At 40.4% G+C, this 13,681-nt stretch overlaps 1 protein-coding gene and 1 pseudogene across 6 annotated transcripts in view; one reads left to right on the top strand and one right to left on the bottom strand.

Moving 5' to 3' along the window:
- GIGYF2 (GRB10 interacting GYF protein 2) overlaps window positions 1–13,681 on the top strand; it is a 108,339-nt gene that overhangs the window by 12,748 nt on the left and 81,910 nt on the right. For 5 of the 6 annotated variants that reach the window (XM_039855634.1, XM_039855631.1, XM_039855630.1 and 2 more), the window contains exon 3: window positions 5,222–5,305. The exons of the other annotated variant lie outside the window; for it this stretch is intronic. In XM_039855634.1, coding sequence (XP_039711568.1) covers window positions 5,265–5,305 — 41 coding nt within the window. In that variant the 5' untranslated portion in view covers window positions 5,222–5,264. The remainder of the gene's footprint in view (window positions 1–5,221; window positions 5,306–13,681) is intronic. 6 annotated transcript variants of the gene reach the window in all.
- On the bottom strand, window positions 12,726–12,845 carry LOC120597387 (uncharacterized; annotated as a pseudogene).

The following is a 13,681-nucleotide window of genomic DNA, read 5'->3' as shown; positions in this document are numbered from 1 at the left end:
TGAGAGCTAATTTAACTCAGGAGTTTTTAAGAAGTTGACAAAAAGGCCAGGTTATGTCACATTCATGTCAAGTACAGGATATAGTTATTGAAGATGACCAACTTTCTGGTATTACTTGCCAAAGGAGTACATTACTTGAATTCACTTATAAGGAATTTTGAATATTGGTCAAGGTCTGAGTTAGTGGTTAGGTAGATAGAAACATTCCCTCACCTATTTTAAGTTAACTTTCCTTAAAATTTGAGGGTAGACCTTTGTCCGAGGTCCTTATCCCCACCATTAGAGCAGCCAAAGGAGAGAAAAGGCCAGAGGAGGGAAGTGGGAGCCTTATCGTCTGCTCTGTCACAGTTGCTTTCAGCAGGAGAAGGATATGCTAATAAGGCAGTCTCAGAACTAGCTGAATATTTTGCTCACGTGTCCTCAGAAGCATTTTGTGCCGTTAAGTCCACTTCACGTCCTTTTCTGACTCCTGTGTCAAAAGTTTGAGTGGTCATGTCTTTCAGAGATTCTAGGGCTAAGACTAGGTCTCTCAGAATTCTTGAGGCCTGCTGATTCCACTCTGCCATGTGTTATTATCATCTGTCATGAACTGGATAAAAGTCCATCTGTTTATTCATCCTTTTTGTTGTCTCGTCTTCAGACCACTCTGAGTTTCTTCTTTTGATCAATCTCTCACAATTTCATTTCTTTCTGTTGAGGTCTGTGAAATATCATTTTCGTGTTAAACCTCTCTGTGTTAAACTGTTCATAGGATGTTTCCAGCATCGTTAGGGGAACTGAAGCCTATCTCGCCCTGGTAATTTTACATTCCCGTTAGCCCTCTGAGGTTACCAGTACCGTTTCCTGCACAGCGGGGGGTGCGTCAGCAGGTAGATTCGGGATCTTCATGCTCTTCCATTCATGTGGCTGTCCGTCCCAGTGAACCTTTACAAGGGTGACCATTCAGCCTGGTTTGCTCCTGTTGTCGCTGCGTAATTAGTAATACCCTTTTAACACAACTTTTCTGGTTTAGGTGATAGATTACACATGGTTACCCTGTCATTCTTTTTCTATCTTTTGTGCAGAATCTCTTTTCCTCTGAAGTTCATTCTGATGCTACAACTTTCTGTTCCCCTCATTATCACCAGCTAATGGCCCTTTGAGTCATTGTCTTCTCTCCTCTCCACCATTATTCTGAGGTGACCTCAGAGTCCACGTGGATGGCCCATTCAATTCTCCCCAGGCTTCTGGTTCCCTGACTTACCTCCATCTCTAATTCTTATGCTGCTGCTTCCATTTTTATTCCTACTGCATCTGCTTTTTGACGTTACTGACATCTCATCTCTCTTCTGTTTTTACTTCCTTCCCCATTGCGCCTGAATCGCACTTTGCCAGCACCCTCCATGTTGCCCCTTATTCTTCCATTTGCTGCCGACAGACTCATAACCCTGACACAATCCTGTTAGCTCTCTGCCCTAGCCCAGGCTGCTAAGTTGGAGAAAGAAGCCCACCACTGTGCAGATAGGTGCCATGGCCATCTCAATCGGGCCTTCAGATCTATTGCAAGTGCAGCGTGGTGTCCTGCATTAGACCCTAGAACAGAACAAGGACATTGTTGGAAGAATGGGGAAATCTGAGTGAACTCGAGTTCAGTTAATAGTGCTGTACATTTGTTGGTTTCTTAGTTTTGACTAATGTACAAGTTATGCGTTTATATTAGAGGAAACTGAGGGAACTCTGTAATAACTTTGTAACATTTCTGTAAGTCTGTAATGATTTCTAAATAAAGTTTATCTTTTCAAACCTTACCCTTTCATCTCCTCTGTCATTTGCCTACTTATCTGAGAAAATCAAGGCCATCAAATATGAATTCCCCTCAAGCTCCTATCCTCCCTCCCCTGCGATAAAAAACCCCCACAAAAATAAGTTTGGAGGCATCCTACATCATTGGATCTAGTTTCCCCTGGTCACAAGTGGATAGGAGTTAAATCTTTTTCTTCCCCCCATTTATTCTGTGAAACCCCATCTGTTATGTCTTCTCAGAGACTTCACTTCCGTCATATTTTTGCTAATTGTTTCTTCACCTTTTAATTCTACTAGGACTTTTCTTGCCCAAATCTTTTCATAGCCCTCCATCGCCCTTGGGATATAAAATACAAAGACTTCTGTGATACGGCTACTGCCTTATCAATCTTCGCTTTGGTTTTTAGGCTTATTGTACAAATGGATAATCTCTTAAAAGAACCTAGCTCTTTCTCCTTTCTGTTTTTGATACAGTGAAATTGGAGAAAGCTAGAGTCAGTGAATATGAGTTGAAGTGAAAAGTTAGGGCTAGAGATATCTACACGGTCTTGCTGTTCCTTCCTGTATCCTCCTGCATAGCGTTTGCTGAGGCTTTGTTCTCGTTCCTTGAGCTTGTCCTCGATTTCTGCTTTGGGGTGGTTTCAGTCAATTTTTGGTTGCAATTCTGTAGCTTTACTTCAAAATCTGTTCTCCCATCCCGACTTTACACTGGAATTCAAGGTCTATATTGTGGTCTTTTGGATGTCTTTTCAGGCACCTCGCATTTTGTCTAAAACTGTACGTGCCCTTCCTCCCCAGATTGTTTCTTTTCTATTTTCTCTTTCCTTTCGATCTTTATGTACAGATTCAAAAGGCACCCTACTTCCAGTATTGAATCCTGTAGATTTAATTTCTTCATTCTCTGTGTAGAGTTCCTTTCCAGATGGAGCAGTGCTTTTTCCACTTTGGGAAATATTTTATGGGATATGTTATTTGACTGGGTCCTTGGTTTTGTACAGGCCATTGTGAGGGAAAGAAGGTGGACGTTCTGGGGGAAAGGGAATGGCATGAACAGAACCACAGAAGAAGGGGATGCAGAGGAGAGTAGAAAGTTGTCATTTGGTTTTGCGTTTGGAGGTGAAGCAGTGATAATTGAGGAAGTGTGGGTTATCAGATTGATGGGAACCTGAAAGGCTATGAGTTTTGACGATATACAGGTCTAATCGCCCGTTTTAAAGAGGGGTAGGTGTGACCAGAGTGGTGCTTTAGGAAGATTGATCTTTTTGGAGGTGAGTAGTTAGAGGCTGAGTCAGGGAAGCCAATTAGAGATTTTATTCTTATAATCCAGACATGAGCTAACAAAGTCTTGACTAATGAAAGAGAATGTAGGAGAAATCATGAAGGAGTAATTGACCGTATTTGAGACAAAATGATTGCACGTGAGGGATGGAGAAGAGGAAGGAGTTGTAGTAACTCTGGGCTTTTGAGTCTGGCTGACCAGTGAACTGTGAAAACTGTGGTACCTTGCTCAGTTGTTGAGGAGATAGAGATACTGCAGGCAGCTGGGAATGCCACACAGGTCACAGAGAAACGAATCAAATCTTTAATTCACAGCAGGTGTGGGGTCCCTCCCCAGGGATGGGGGCAGTTTAGGAATTTGTGAGAGAATTTTTCAGTGCTGTTGTTATAACGTCAGCCCCACTCCCTGCATGCTTGCTGCTATGCCCCCATGATTTAGTAAGCAGAGTTCTACCCAGAGTGTTAGTAGAGAACGCCGGTGTAGATAAAAAGGTTCAAGATGAAACCCGAACAGAGTTTATAGTTAAATAAAACATGAGTGTGCTGAGGGAAGTTAGAAAAGCTGAGAAACTTCTGGGGAGTGGTTACTAAGTAGGAAGGAAACACAGTATAGTGCTGGTCATGGAGGATAAAGGAGGAAATAGTTTCAGTAAAAGGCAGTCTGGAGGCGGAGAAGCATGGTAGCAGCGTGGCATCCAGAGTCTGGTTCAGATTCTGGCTCTAAAAATTCAAAGCTGTTTTCTAATGGTCACAAGTCTCCTAGGGGTTTGAGTTGACAGCATTTCGCTTGGTGGGCTTCAAATGGTTGTGAAGCTTATGCACATTTTAATACCTCATCACATCCGTGGAGAGGACAATTGAGAAATAAGGCCCAGTTTCCATTCTGATTGATTTATAATTCAGAGGCATCATGTAAGACAATCTCTCTAGTACATATAAATACATTAGAACTGGGCTCCCTTAAATTGATTTGGAAGGAGCAATCTGGAGGGGAGAATTCAAACTTAGCGATTACAGTACTTCAAGCCTTTAAATTAGATTTTATCAACAGTCATAAGTTATATTTCCTGCTTTAATTTATAAAGAAGAATGAGCCGAACACCATTCCGAGTAACGTAGGTCTCTTTAGTTGATAATTAAATTGCTTGGTTTATTATTATTAGGTTCTTAAGAGTTCTCCAGAAACCTCTACATTAAGAAGTAACCTTCTTATGAAAGCCATGTTGTACCTGTTAGTTAGGTTCCCAGATCAAGGTGTTAAAGAAACTTCTGAGCCTTTACAGTTTGTGCAGCACGGCGGTTCAGCACTGCCTGCAGCTTCGTAGGTGGCATGGTATAGAGGACTGGAGCAAGATTTCCTTTTTTTCTTTGATGTGGTGAGGCCGTTTAAGTCTACACTATTAGCTGTACACTAGATTTCCAGAACTTGTTAACCTTATAACTGAATGTTCGTACCACTTGACCAGTATGGCCCCATTCCCCCGACTCCGGTCCCTGGTAGCCACCACCCTACTCACCGAGTCTGGCTGCTTAGATCTCACGCGTAATTTGTCTTAGCCCGTCTGACTGAATTTACTGTAAGCTCTGATATCTTAAAATTGCTTTTGGAAGGTTACTCATGAAATTCATTAGCTTATTTTAACTTGATGGTTCAAGGTAACTTTTAAAATAATCAGTAAAGTGTTAAGTGCTGAGCAGAAAGTGGGGAGAGTTGTGGCAGAAACTGTGGGATAGGTAAGAGGTGGGGTCCTGATTTTCAGAATCTTTGATCTACCTCATGGTGATAGGAGAACCATTACAAGGGAGTAATATAAATTAAAATGGAAATCTATTACCCTTAATTCATTTCCCACTGCTCTAAGTCTAAAGAAGAAAATTCTTAATTTGAGTCCCCGTGCCCTGCACAGTCTGTTCCCACGTCTCACCAGCTTCATCTTATACCATGCCTCCTTTCCCCAGATGAACATAAAAAATAGTGAATTGGAGTGTAAGGGTGGATTTATTCACTTTGTCTGCTATATTGTTATCGACAGATTTAAATATCTCATTCTGGTGACTCTGCTTGAGAGGAGCATAAGCAAAACACACTCCTTAGCTGTACTTTCTGGGCGGAATGCTGCATTTAATCTTGACTGTCTGGAGATATTTTTCTCTTTAACAGGTTTCTCCACATATAAAAGTGTCTTGTAAACGTACGGAAAAGAATGGCAGCAGAGACGCAGACTCTGAACTTTGGGCCCGAGTGGTAAGTTTTCACAATCTGATCTTGTTGATACAGGATGACTAGTATACCAGTAAGGTATTTGTACAGGTGTTGGGTGGTTTATAAATGTACATGTTTTGAGACTGCTTTATGTGTCTGGTTGAAAACAATTAGTCTAGGAATAAATTATATTTGGGCAATAACTACATCCTGTACTTGATTTTAAAAAATTTCTTGGTCTGGTTACGTAATGGTAATGGAATTAAAACTGCCCGAGTCCCACTACCCTGTCAGGTTATTTCCTTTCTGCTTGAGCTGTCGTCTAGGCACACATGCAGTTTTATGTAATTGGAACATTTTTATGTGTATATGTTTTTTCGCTACAGTGTTGTTTTGTGAATGCTGTTCACAAAACTCATTTGAAAAATAGTTTTTATCATTATTTGAATTTTATTTTATTGATGAGCGGCTAGGCAGGTGGCCCAGAATTATATTGGCTGTTAACAGTAGCCCATCTAGGACTGGGTTAGCGTTTGCCATAATAACAGTTGACCTTTGAGTCTCTTACAGATGTGTTTGGACCCCGAATATGGAATTCTCATGGAATTTTGAGATCCATCACATTGTAGTATGACTTTTACCTCCCTCTTCTTTTCCCCCCAAAGTTGGTGATTGAAGATCCTCTCGTCAGTGGTGCGAATAACAATAGTTGCTTTTTCCATTCAAATTTTGAACTGGAGGCAGTATATTAAGTAGATAAATTGGAATAGTGTCTTAAACGTTCTTGGTTGTTCAGGTGATGGTGGTTTGATAGATGATGCAGACTTTGTGTAGTAACCCCCCATGTAAGGGCTCTAATTAGCCTACCTTATTACATGCGCATCTTTCTGTATGTAATTCCTAAATGTTCTTGGCCCTTATAGGTAAGCTAGCATTTGGAGACTGAGGAGAAATCACTATTTGAAGTTCTAAGAATTGATGCAACTTTTGTACTTTGAGAATTTATTTTGGAAATGTTAACAAAAGTAATGCTGCACCTGTTTTAGTTTTTTAAATAATAATTTATATTTATATTGAAATTTTTTCCTTATTACCAAGTCAGATAGTAGGTTTCCCCCACTATCTGAAAGTAGAGTGTTCCTGTGAAACCTTTTGTAAGCCGAAATGGCATAAAGCAAAGAAGCAGTTATCTTAGGACACATCTCGCTAAGGGATGCACAGAGTAAATCGGATAAAGCACAGACGCTCACAGACACAGTCGAAGCTCTGGCAGCCTGATGCTGAGATGCTGAGCGTAGTTCCCAGGGACGGAGCTCGGCGGGGCCGCTCTGCTGCTTGGGTACCACTGCCTCTGTCAGGGCTCCCTGCTGAACACTGAATGCCGTTTTATCTATTTGCCTTTTTTCATGGAAGTAAAAATCCTCTTTGGATTTCTTTTGGTTAGTGAAAGCAGGTACTAATTTAGGTTTTTCATAAAAGCGAAGTGGTGTAAAGCAAACTTTTAAAAAGCAGGGGATACCTGTACATGTTTCTAGAAAAATTAGAAATTACAAGTAAGCCAAAATAAGGTATAATCACCGTAATTTCACCATTTGTGATAACCACTGTAAATAGGTTGGTGTATCTTTCCAGCTGTTTTTATATATGCTTATTTGTGTATATGTACATTTATTTTCACAAAAATGGGATCATACTGTATATTCCATTTTGTAACCAGCTTTTAAAAAATAACCACATCAAAAATATCTTTGTCAATAAATATTTTCTATTTTAAATGATTGCATTGTATGGATGTATCATCATTTATTTAACTAGTCTTCTAATGTATGTAGCATATATAGGCTGTTCTCAGTTTTTCATTATTATGAAAATATTTTTGATGAACATTCTTGTAGCTAACTATTCACATCTTATTAACTTCCTTTACTAGGTGGATTTAAATTCACATAGCTTACTTGGTAAACCATTTTGTACGCTACTCTTCTGCCTTTATCTAGAATTCGTAACTGCTTTTTTTTGTACTTAGATTCATTCCCATGTCTCTTTGTAACAACATGTAATTTAAAGAAGTTTTTTCCCTGTAGTATCCCTCTATTAAAGAGGTAACAAAAAGGACGACACCAGGAATTAGCCAAAACAAAAGAAAAAAAGAAACTGGTGATGTTCTAGAGTCAGTACACATTTAGCTTGATGTCCTACACCATGGGTTGGCCCGTGAGACTGTAAATAAAGTTTTTGTAAGTAAAGTTTTATTAGAACACAGCTAGACCCATTTGTTTCCATATTACCTGGCTACTTTCACATTGCAGTGGCAAGGTTCAGTAGTTAAAATAGAGGCCATCTGGCTCTAAAAGCTCAAATATTTATTCTCTGGTCCTTTACAGAAAAGTTTGCTAGCTCTTACCCCAAACCATGGATTCCCAAAGGCATTTCAGTGTGTCATTGAGTCAGTCTATCAGTAGCGTCTTACACATCCTTTTTGTTGGTATTTTAAAGTTTCGTTTGATGGTGTTTTGCTTGATGAGCCCATTTTTTTTTTCTTTTTTCTTTTCTTTTCTTTCTTTTTTTTTTTTTTTTTTTACAAAATTTGAGTTGAAGTAACTTCAGCGGAGGACAGTTAATAGTTCCATCCTTAAGTAGTAACTTTACCTAATTGTTGCCTCGGTTACTCGGCTGCCATTAGAACTTTGAGCCTCCCCTTAGTCATCTGAAGTGCCGATAACTGAGGAATGGAGGTTTAAGTAGGAACACTGCCTTCTTTGTACCATCTGTCAAAGTTCCTTTTGGCAAAGGAGATATATAAGACCCTTAAGGAACTCAGGAAACCCTGAGCTAGAAAGCTGCGGTGCTTTTCTGCATGTTCCAGTGCATTCATTGTGAAGCCTGAGGTAAGGAGCTGTGTCCAGAATCCTTGGGACTCAAAGCTTAGAGTGATTACATTGAGTTGGTGTGTGACTCTGAACCATATAGAAACATGTAGTGATACTGTATTCTCTTTACTAAGATCACTTTTATAGTGATGTAAAACAATGTTCAATAAGAGCTGGATAAAATGAAGAAATTTATTTGTACCTGGGGTAGTAGTAAAGATGGGAGGGCGTTGGAAATTGTCATAGGGACAGACCATGAATGACCATGAGCATGGACTTTTTAATTTTTTGAGGTCTGTGGAATCATAGGTCTTAGCTTATCATTATATTTAGAATAAAGAAATGTATTACATAATCACCACAGCAATTTAGAGGGTGCGATAGGTTTAACAGAGAAGTAAATCATTTCTAGGTATAAAACAATAGTCATCTTAAGTCTTAACTATTACCACCTTAGACCTTTCCTGACCATCTATGTAATACCTTCTCCTTACTCCCTATCTTCCTTCCCTGTTTTAATTTTTCCTCCATGGTCTATATCAAAATATAACATACCAAATATTTTACTCAGTTATTTTCTTTATTATTTATATCCCATCTTCCAGCCCCTACTAGACTGCGCTCCATTGAGGGCAGGTACTTTGGTCTTGATTTTTGTATAGTTTGTTTACTGCTATATTCCCAGTGCCTAGCACATAGTAGGTACTAAATAAATATCCGTTAAATGAATGACTGAATTGTTGGGAATAGGTTATTCTTAATGTTTTGCTTTTACAATTAGTATACACATCTTTTAACAGTTTTATTTGTATTGCTGATTATTTACTTTGGATTAATTTCCTGGAAGTGGAATTATTAAATCCAAAGTTTTCATTTTTAAGACTTTGTATGATATATGGATGAATTGACCAGCAGGAGGATTGTATGAATTTAATTCCCATCCCTTGCCTGTTTACTTCACCCTTGACAAAACACTAAGTACTACTTTAAGAAAATTTTTTAGTTCTCCATCTGGTAGGTTATAGTTTTTTTGGAACTTTTTACATTTAGTTGCAGTAATAAAATAATTTATGCCCATCCCTGAAAACCTTGGAGGAAATAATAGTACAAAAGGGAAAAGAAAATACCGGAGTTACCTTTAATCCTACACCCCAAAGAACCGTTGCTAATGTTTTAGTTTGTTTCCTCCTATTCCTTTTTCTTTGCAAATGTTCGTATGCATACTTCAAGACATTAAAACAAATTCATTATACTTGTTTCTTTCTTTCTTTTTTTTCTTTTTTTTTGTGGATCAAAAATCTACTCAGGTTGTTTAGACCATTAAGAAATTTATTGTAGGGGAAATAATTGCAGAGTTACCTGGTTTTATAGGGAAGGAACCAAGGGACCGTTTGGGGGGTTTCTTCTTTCTCCTCACCGAGGCCTTAAGGAAGTTTTCCCAGGTCTTTCCTTGCAAAAAAGAGCAAGGCATTGCTGTTTCCTCCAAAGCACTTTGGTTTTACCTGTTTTAAAGTAGTTGTGACTTTGTGGTATGCCTCTGCATAACTCTTTACCCTTCTCAGAAAAGAACTAATTCTGTTAAAGGCACTCACTGGGTGTCTCGATTTCAGCCCATTGTTTAGCTGCGTTCTGAACACAGGCACTTCGTTAATGTTTGTTAAGTGATGACATTTAAGTCTTGGTGTTGGTAGGAAAGGGGGGAATGAGTGCAAACCCGAGACAACCAGCTTGCTGTCTGTAATCTCTGTGCAACTGTAGAGACAGCGAGAGAAGTTCTGGAGGATGGAATGCGTTAATAGTCCCAGTTTTCAAAAAGAGTAAAAGATAGCTATATGATCTGAAGGAATAGCAAATTAGATGGTATTCAAGGGTATATTTTAGAAGAGAATATTAAGATTTGTTTAGAAAACATTTTATCAAGTGCCTCCTGTGTTCTGTTTCTTGGATTAGGCGCTGAGGTGGCCACAAGGATTAAAGGACATGGTACCTACTTTTATTTAGTGGGGAAGCTGACATGAAATAACTTCACTATAACATCAGTGCTGTAAAGGAAGTTTGGTGCAAGTACAGCGTATTCAGCTTCTTACTTGATGCCTGTAGGCATCTCGTTCTGAATGCTTTTCCAGAACTGAGCTCATGAATTTTGCCCTTTTAAATCTCTTTTTATTTCGTCTTAATACCACAGCGTGCCCATTTGCTCAGGCCGGGAGTCTTGGAGCTACTGTGGGTGTTTTCTTTGACTTCTGTGTCCCTTCGTCTAGTCCACCACCGTGTTGTGTCAGTTCCATCTCAAAATATATTTGGAATCTGTTCATTTCTCTTTTCCACCTTTGTGGCCAGCACCACCGTCTCTGACATAGCCCATTGCAGCAGCGGCCTCCTGATGTTTCCTGGCTTCCATTCTTGATTTCCTTCTAATCGTTGTCCACACAGTAACCAGGGTAATCGTAATATATAAATTGGATCAAGATTTCTCCAAAATCTTTCAATAGTTGTACGTCTATTTGTATGACTGTTTATTAGCTTTTTCTCTCGCTAGCCAGTGAGTTCCAAGAGGGCTGGTACTTGTGTCTGGCCAAGGTTCTGAGGATCTCGAACTCTCTTTTCCCCCGACTGCTTTCTTTCCAACCCCCACCCCTTTCTTCTCCTGTCTCTCTTCCTTCTCTTCCTTTCTACTTAATTTCCCTTCTCACAGACAGTCCCCTGCCCCTCACTTCCCATAAAAAGGGTTATAAAAAATATTCCTGAAGGTAGAAAGCACAAAGGGGCAAAAACTTGCATATTTCAGAGAGGAACTCCCAGACGTTTGCCTTTACTGTAGCGAAGTGTGGGAGAGGTGAGTTTGGAGGCAGCTCTTCTATTTTAAGAAGCTTTGGATTTTATTTGATCATTGTGTGCCAGTGAGGAATTGTTAAGCAGGGAGCTTTTTATTCAAATTTGCATTTGAAATAAACAACTTGTAGTAGTCTGGAGGGTGGAGCATGGAGGGCGGGCTGTGACTGGATAGACTGCTTAGGATGCTGTTGCAGCGGTCCAGGTAAGAAGGAAAAGAGCGAACAGTCATGGGTTGGTTAACCAGGGATGGCTTGAGAGATTGAAGATTTAAAATTGGTGGGATGTGGTAGTGGGTTTGGGAGGTATTAGAAAGTGAGGACTGAAGGAGTATCCCTAGACTTAATCCAGTGGCTGAGAAGATGATGGTGTCCTTACCTGCCTTTGGTAATGCAAGTGACGGAAGGGGTTGGGGTGAGTAAGCTGAGCAGGGTCTTGGGCATGTCAAATGTGAGGGATGTTGGCAGCTGTGTATGACCGCTTTACTCCCGGGGAGAGGTCAGAGCTGGAGGTGAGGACCACGAGCCTTCTGCGGAATTGCTTTGTGACTCTCACACCTTCCTACTTCGACACTGATGTTCCCAGTTTTTATAAGCCGAAGTTGGACAATAAACAAGTGAAGGTTTGGGGGTATCATGGAGTTTTAGAAGGCTCTGCTGCTGCTACCTGTCAGTTACTACTTGTAGTAGGACTGGGCCTCCTTGCTTAGTATCTCAGTATGGCCAGGAAGATCAGATGAAAAGCATAGAAAAATTTTCCTTCTATTTAGTGTTGAAGTTAACCGATGGCCTTTGCTAGAGCAGTGTGGTGGTGGGGAGAAGTCAGGTTGCATTGGGTGTGAAGTACTGGGGAGGTGGGGACGCGGAGATGTTTCTGAAGTGACGGGGAAGAGGAGCGGCGGTGCGTAGCCAGAGGAGTCAGACCACGGTTAGACGGAGGGGTTGCGTTTCTGGAGGGGAGGGTTGTATGGAGCAAGATCTTGGCGGAGGGAAAGATCACTGGTGGGCTTTCAGGGAGGGCTGTTACCCAGATATGTTTGAGCTTTTCCAAATAATCTGTAGGTGAAAAGGGACTTAGAATAGGATTTATTGATTATTGAGTAGAGCTCAATCATTCTGATTCAGGCTACCGTCTTCTCTAATTTTGAGTTACACTCAGCTTGCGTTGGTCTCTTCTCTTTTCACAGTAGCTGGAGGGACCTCTTGAGAATGTACTGTGGTTATTTTACTCTTAATAGATCTGATGCCTCTAGGAGGTGTTCAGTCCCAGACATTGGAAAGCCCATGGTGGGCGGGGGGTGGTGGTGGTGGCAGTGGCGATGGCAGTGGCGATGGCAGTGGCTCACTGGAAGGGAGCCAGGATAGTGAGTGGATTTGGAATCTTGCGAGGAACAGATGAGGAAATTAGAGCTCTTGGGCCTTGAGAAGGAAAGTCTCTGGTGACATGTAGTGGCTCTTCGCCAGTATTGGACTGATTTTCACTTGCCAGAGACTTGAGGTGTGCCCTGTAGTGGTAGAAACTTGGAGAGTTTATTGGCGCAGTGCAAGAAAGACTTTAAAGTAATTTCTAATGAAAATATATGCATATTTTAAAATTAATTTTTAGAAGGCTAAACTTGGCTATTTAAAATGCAATTTGGAGACCCTATGGAAAGAGTTTATTTTTTTTTTTTTTTACTCGAGGCAACCCTTGGTCGACATCACAGATTGCAAGGACCTTGTCAGCTTACAATCCTTTATTTTTTTATTTTTATATTTTTATGCCTACAGCACCTGGTCTTCCTAGGTGGTCTCCCATCCAAGTACTAACCAGGCCGTGGCCCTGTTTAGCTTCCGAGATCAGATGAGATTGGACTTGTTCAGGGTGGCGTGGCCGTAGATAGATCTTGGTCTTTTTAGTCATGAAAACCTAGGTTCGAATCTTTGTTCCGCCACCTCTGACTATAGGCGAGTTGTTTAATCCTCAGCTCCATTTTTCTCTTGTCACATCGGGGTTGTTGTGAAGCTTGAATGAAATTAAATGAGGTGATAGATGTGTAAAAGCCCAGCCTCAGTTGTCAGTGGATGTTAATTCCATTCTTACAGGAATGAGCCCAACTTTACATGAATTTGATGGCAGGCAGTCTCCTGGAGGGTCCTTTAGCAGTGGTTGGATCACTGCTCTGTGGGCATGCTTTCTTACCTGGTGGTTTAACCTGTCTCAAAGGAGTTGGACTGAATGACCTCTTAAGTCTAAGAATAATTGGAGGAAAAACAAAAGACCAACCTCGTAGCAATGAGCACCCCTAGAACCCAGATTGTGATCTTAATACATAGTAAAGAGAATCCAGTTCCTTGGAGGAACGATTGGTTCTGGGTCCGAGGCCAGGAATAATACGTGGAGCCTGGAACGTTTTCACATACCAGGTCGAAACTTATTAAAGACTACGAGGGTTGTGTCAGAAGGAAGGACTCAGGAGCCAACCTGAAGAGTCCGCCACTGGTCAAAGATGAGACAGTTTGATAAATTAATTACAGAATAATTAATAATTCTAAGAATAATTATAGTGAGTTGAAATACATTAATAAAAACGATTTGTTACCGTTGGAGGATGCTATTGAACCAAGTTAGTTATTTTGAAAACAAAGTGAAAGAATCAAGGCTTTTCATTCCTTTCCTATATGAGCTATGCTATTGGGTAACAATACCAAATAGTATAAGAGGAAAGTTTTCTTAT

The sequence above is a fragment of the Pteropus medius genome, unplaced genomic scaffold (assembly GCF_902729225.1).
Source record: "Pteropus medius unplaced genomic scaffold, Ma_sr-lr_union100, whole genome shotgun sequence".
Lineage (NCBI taxonomy): Eukaryota > Metazoa > Chordata > Mammalia > Chiroptera > Pteropodidae > Pteropus > Pteropus medius.
Note: the sequence above shows the minus strand (reverse complement) of the source record. Positions and strands in the feature narration are given on the sequence as shown.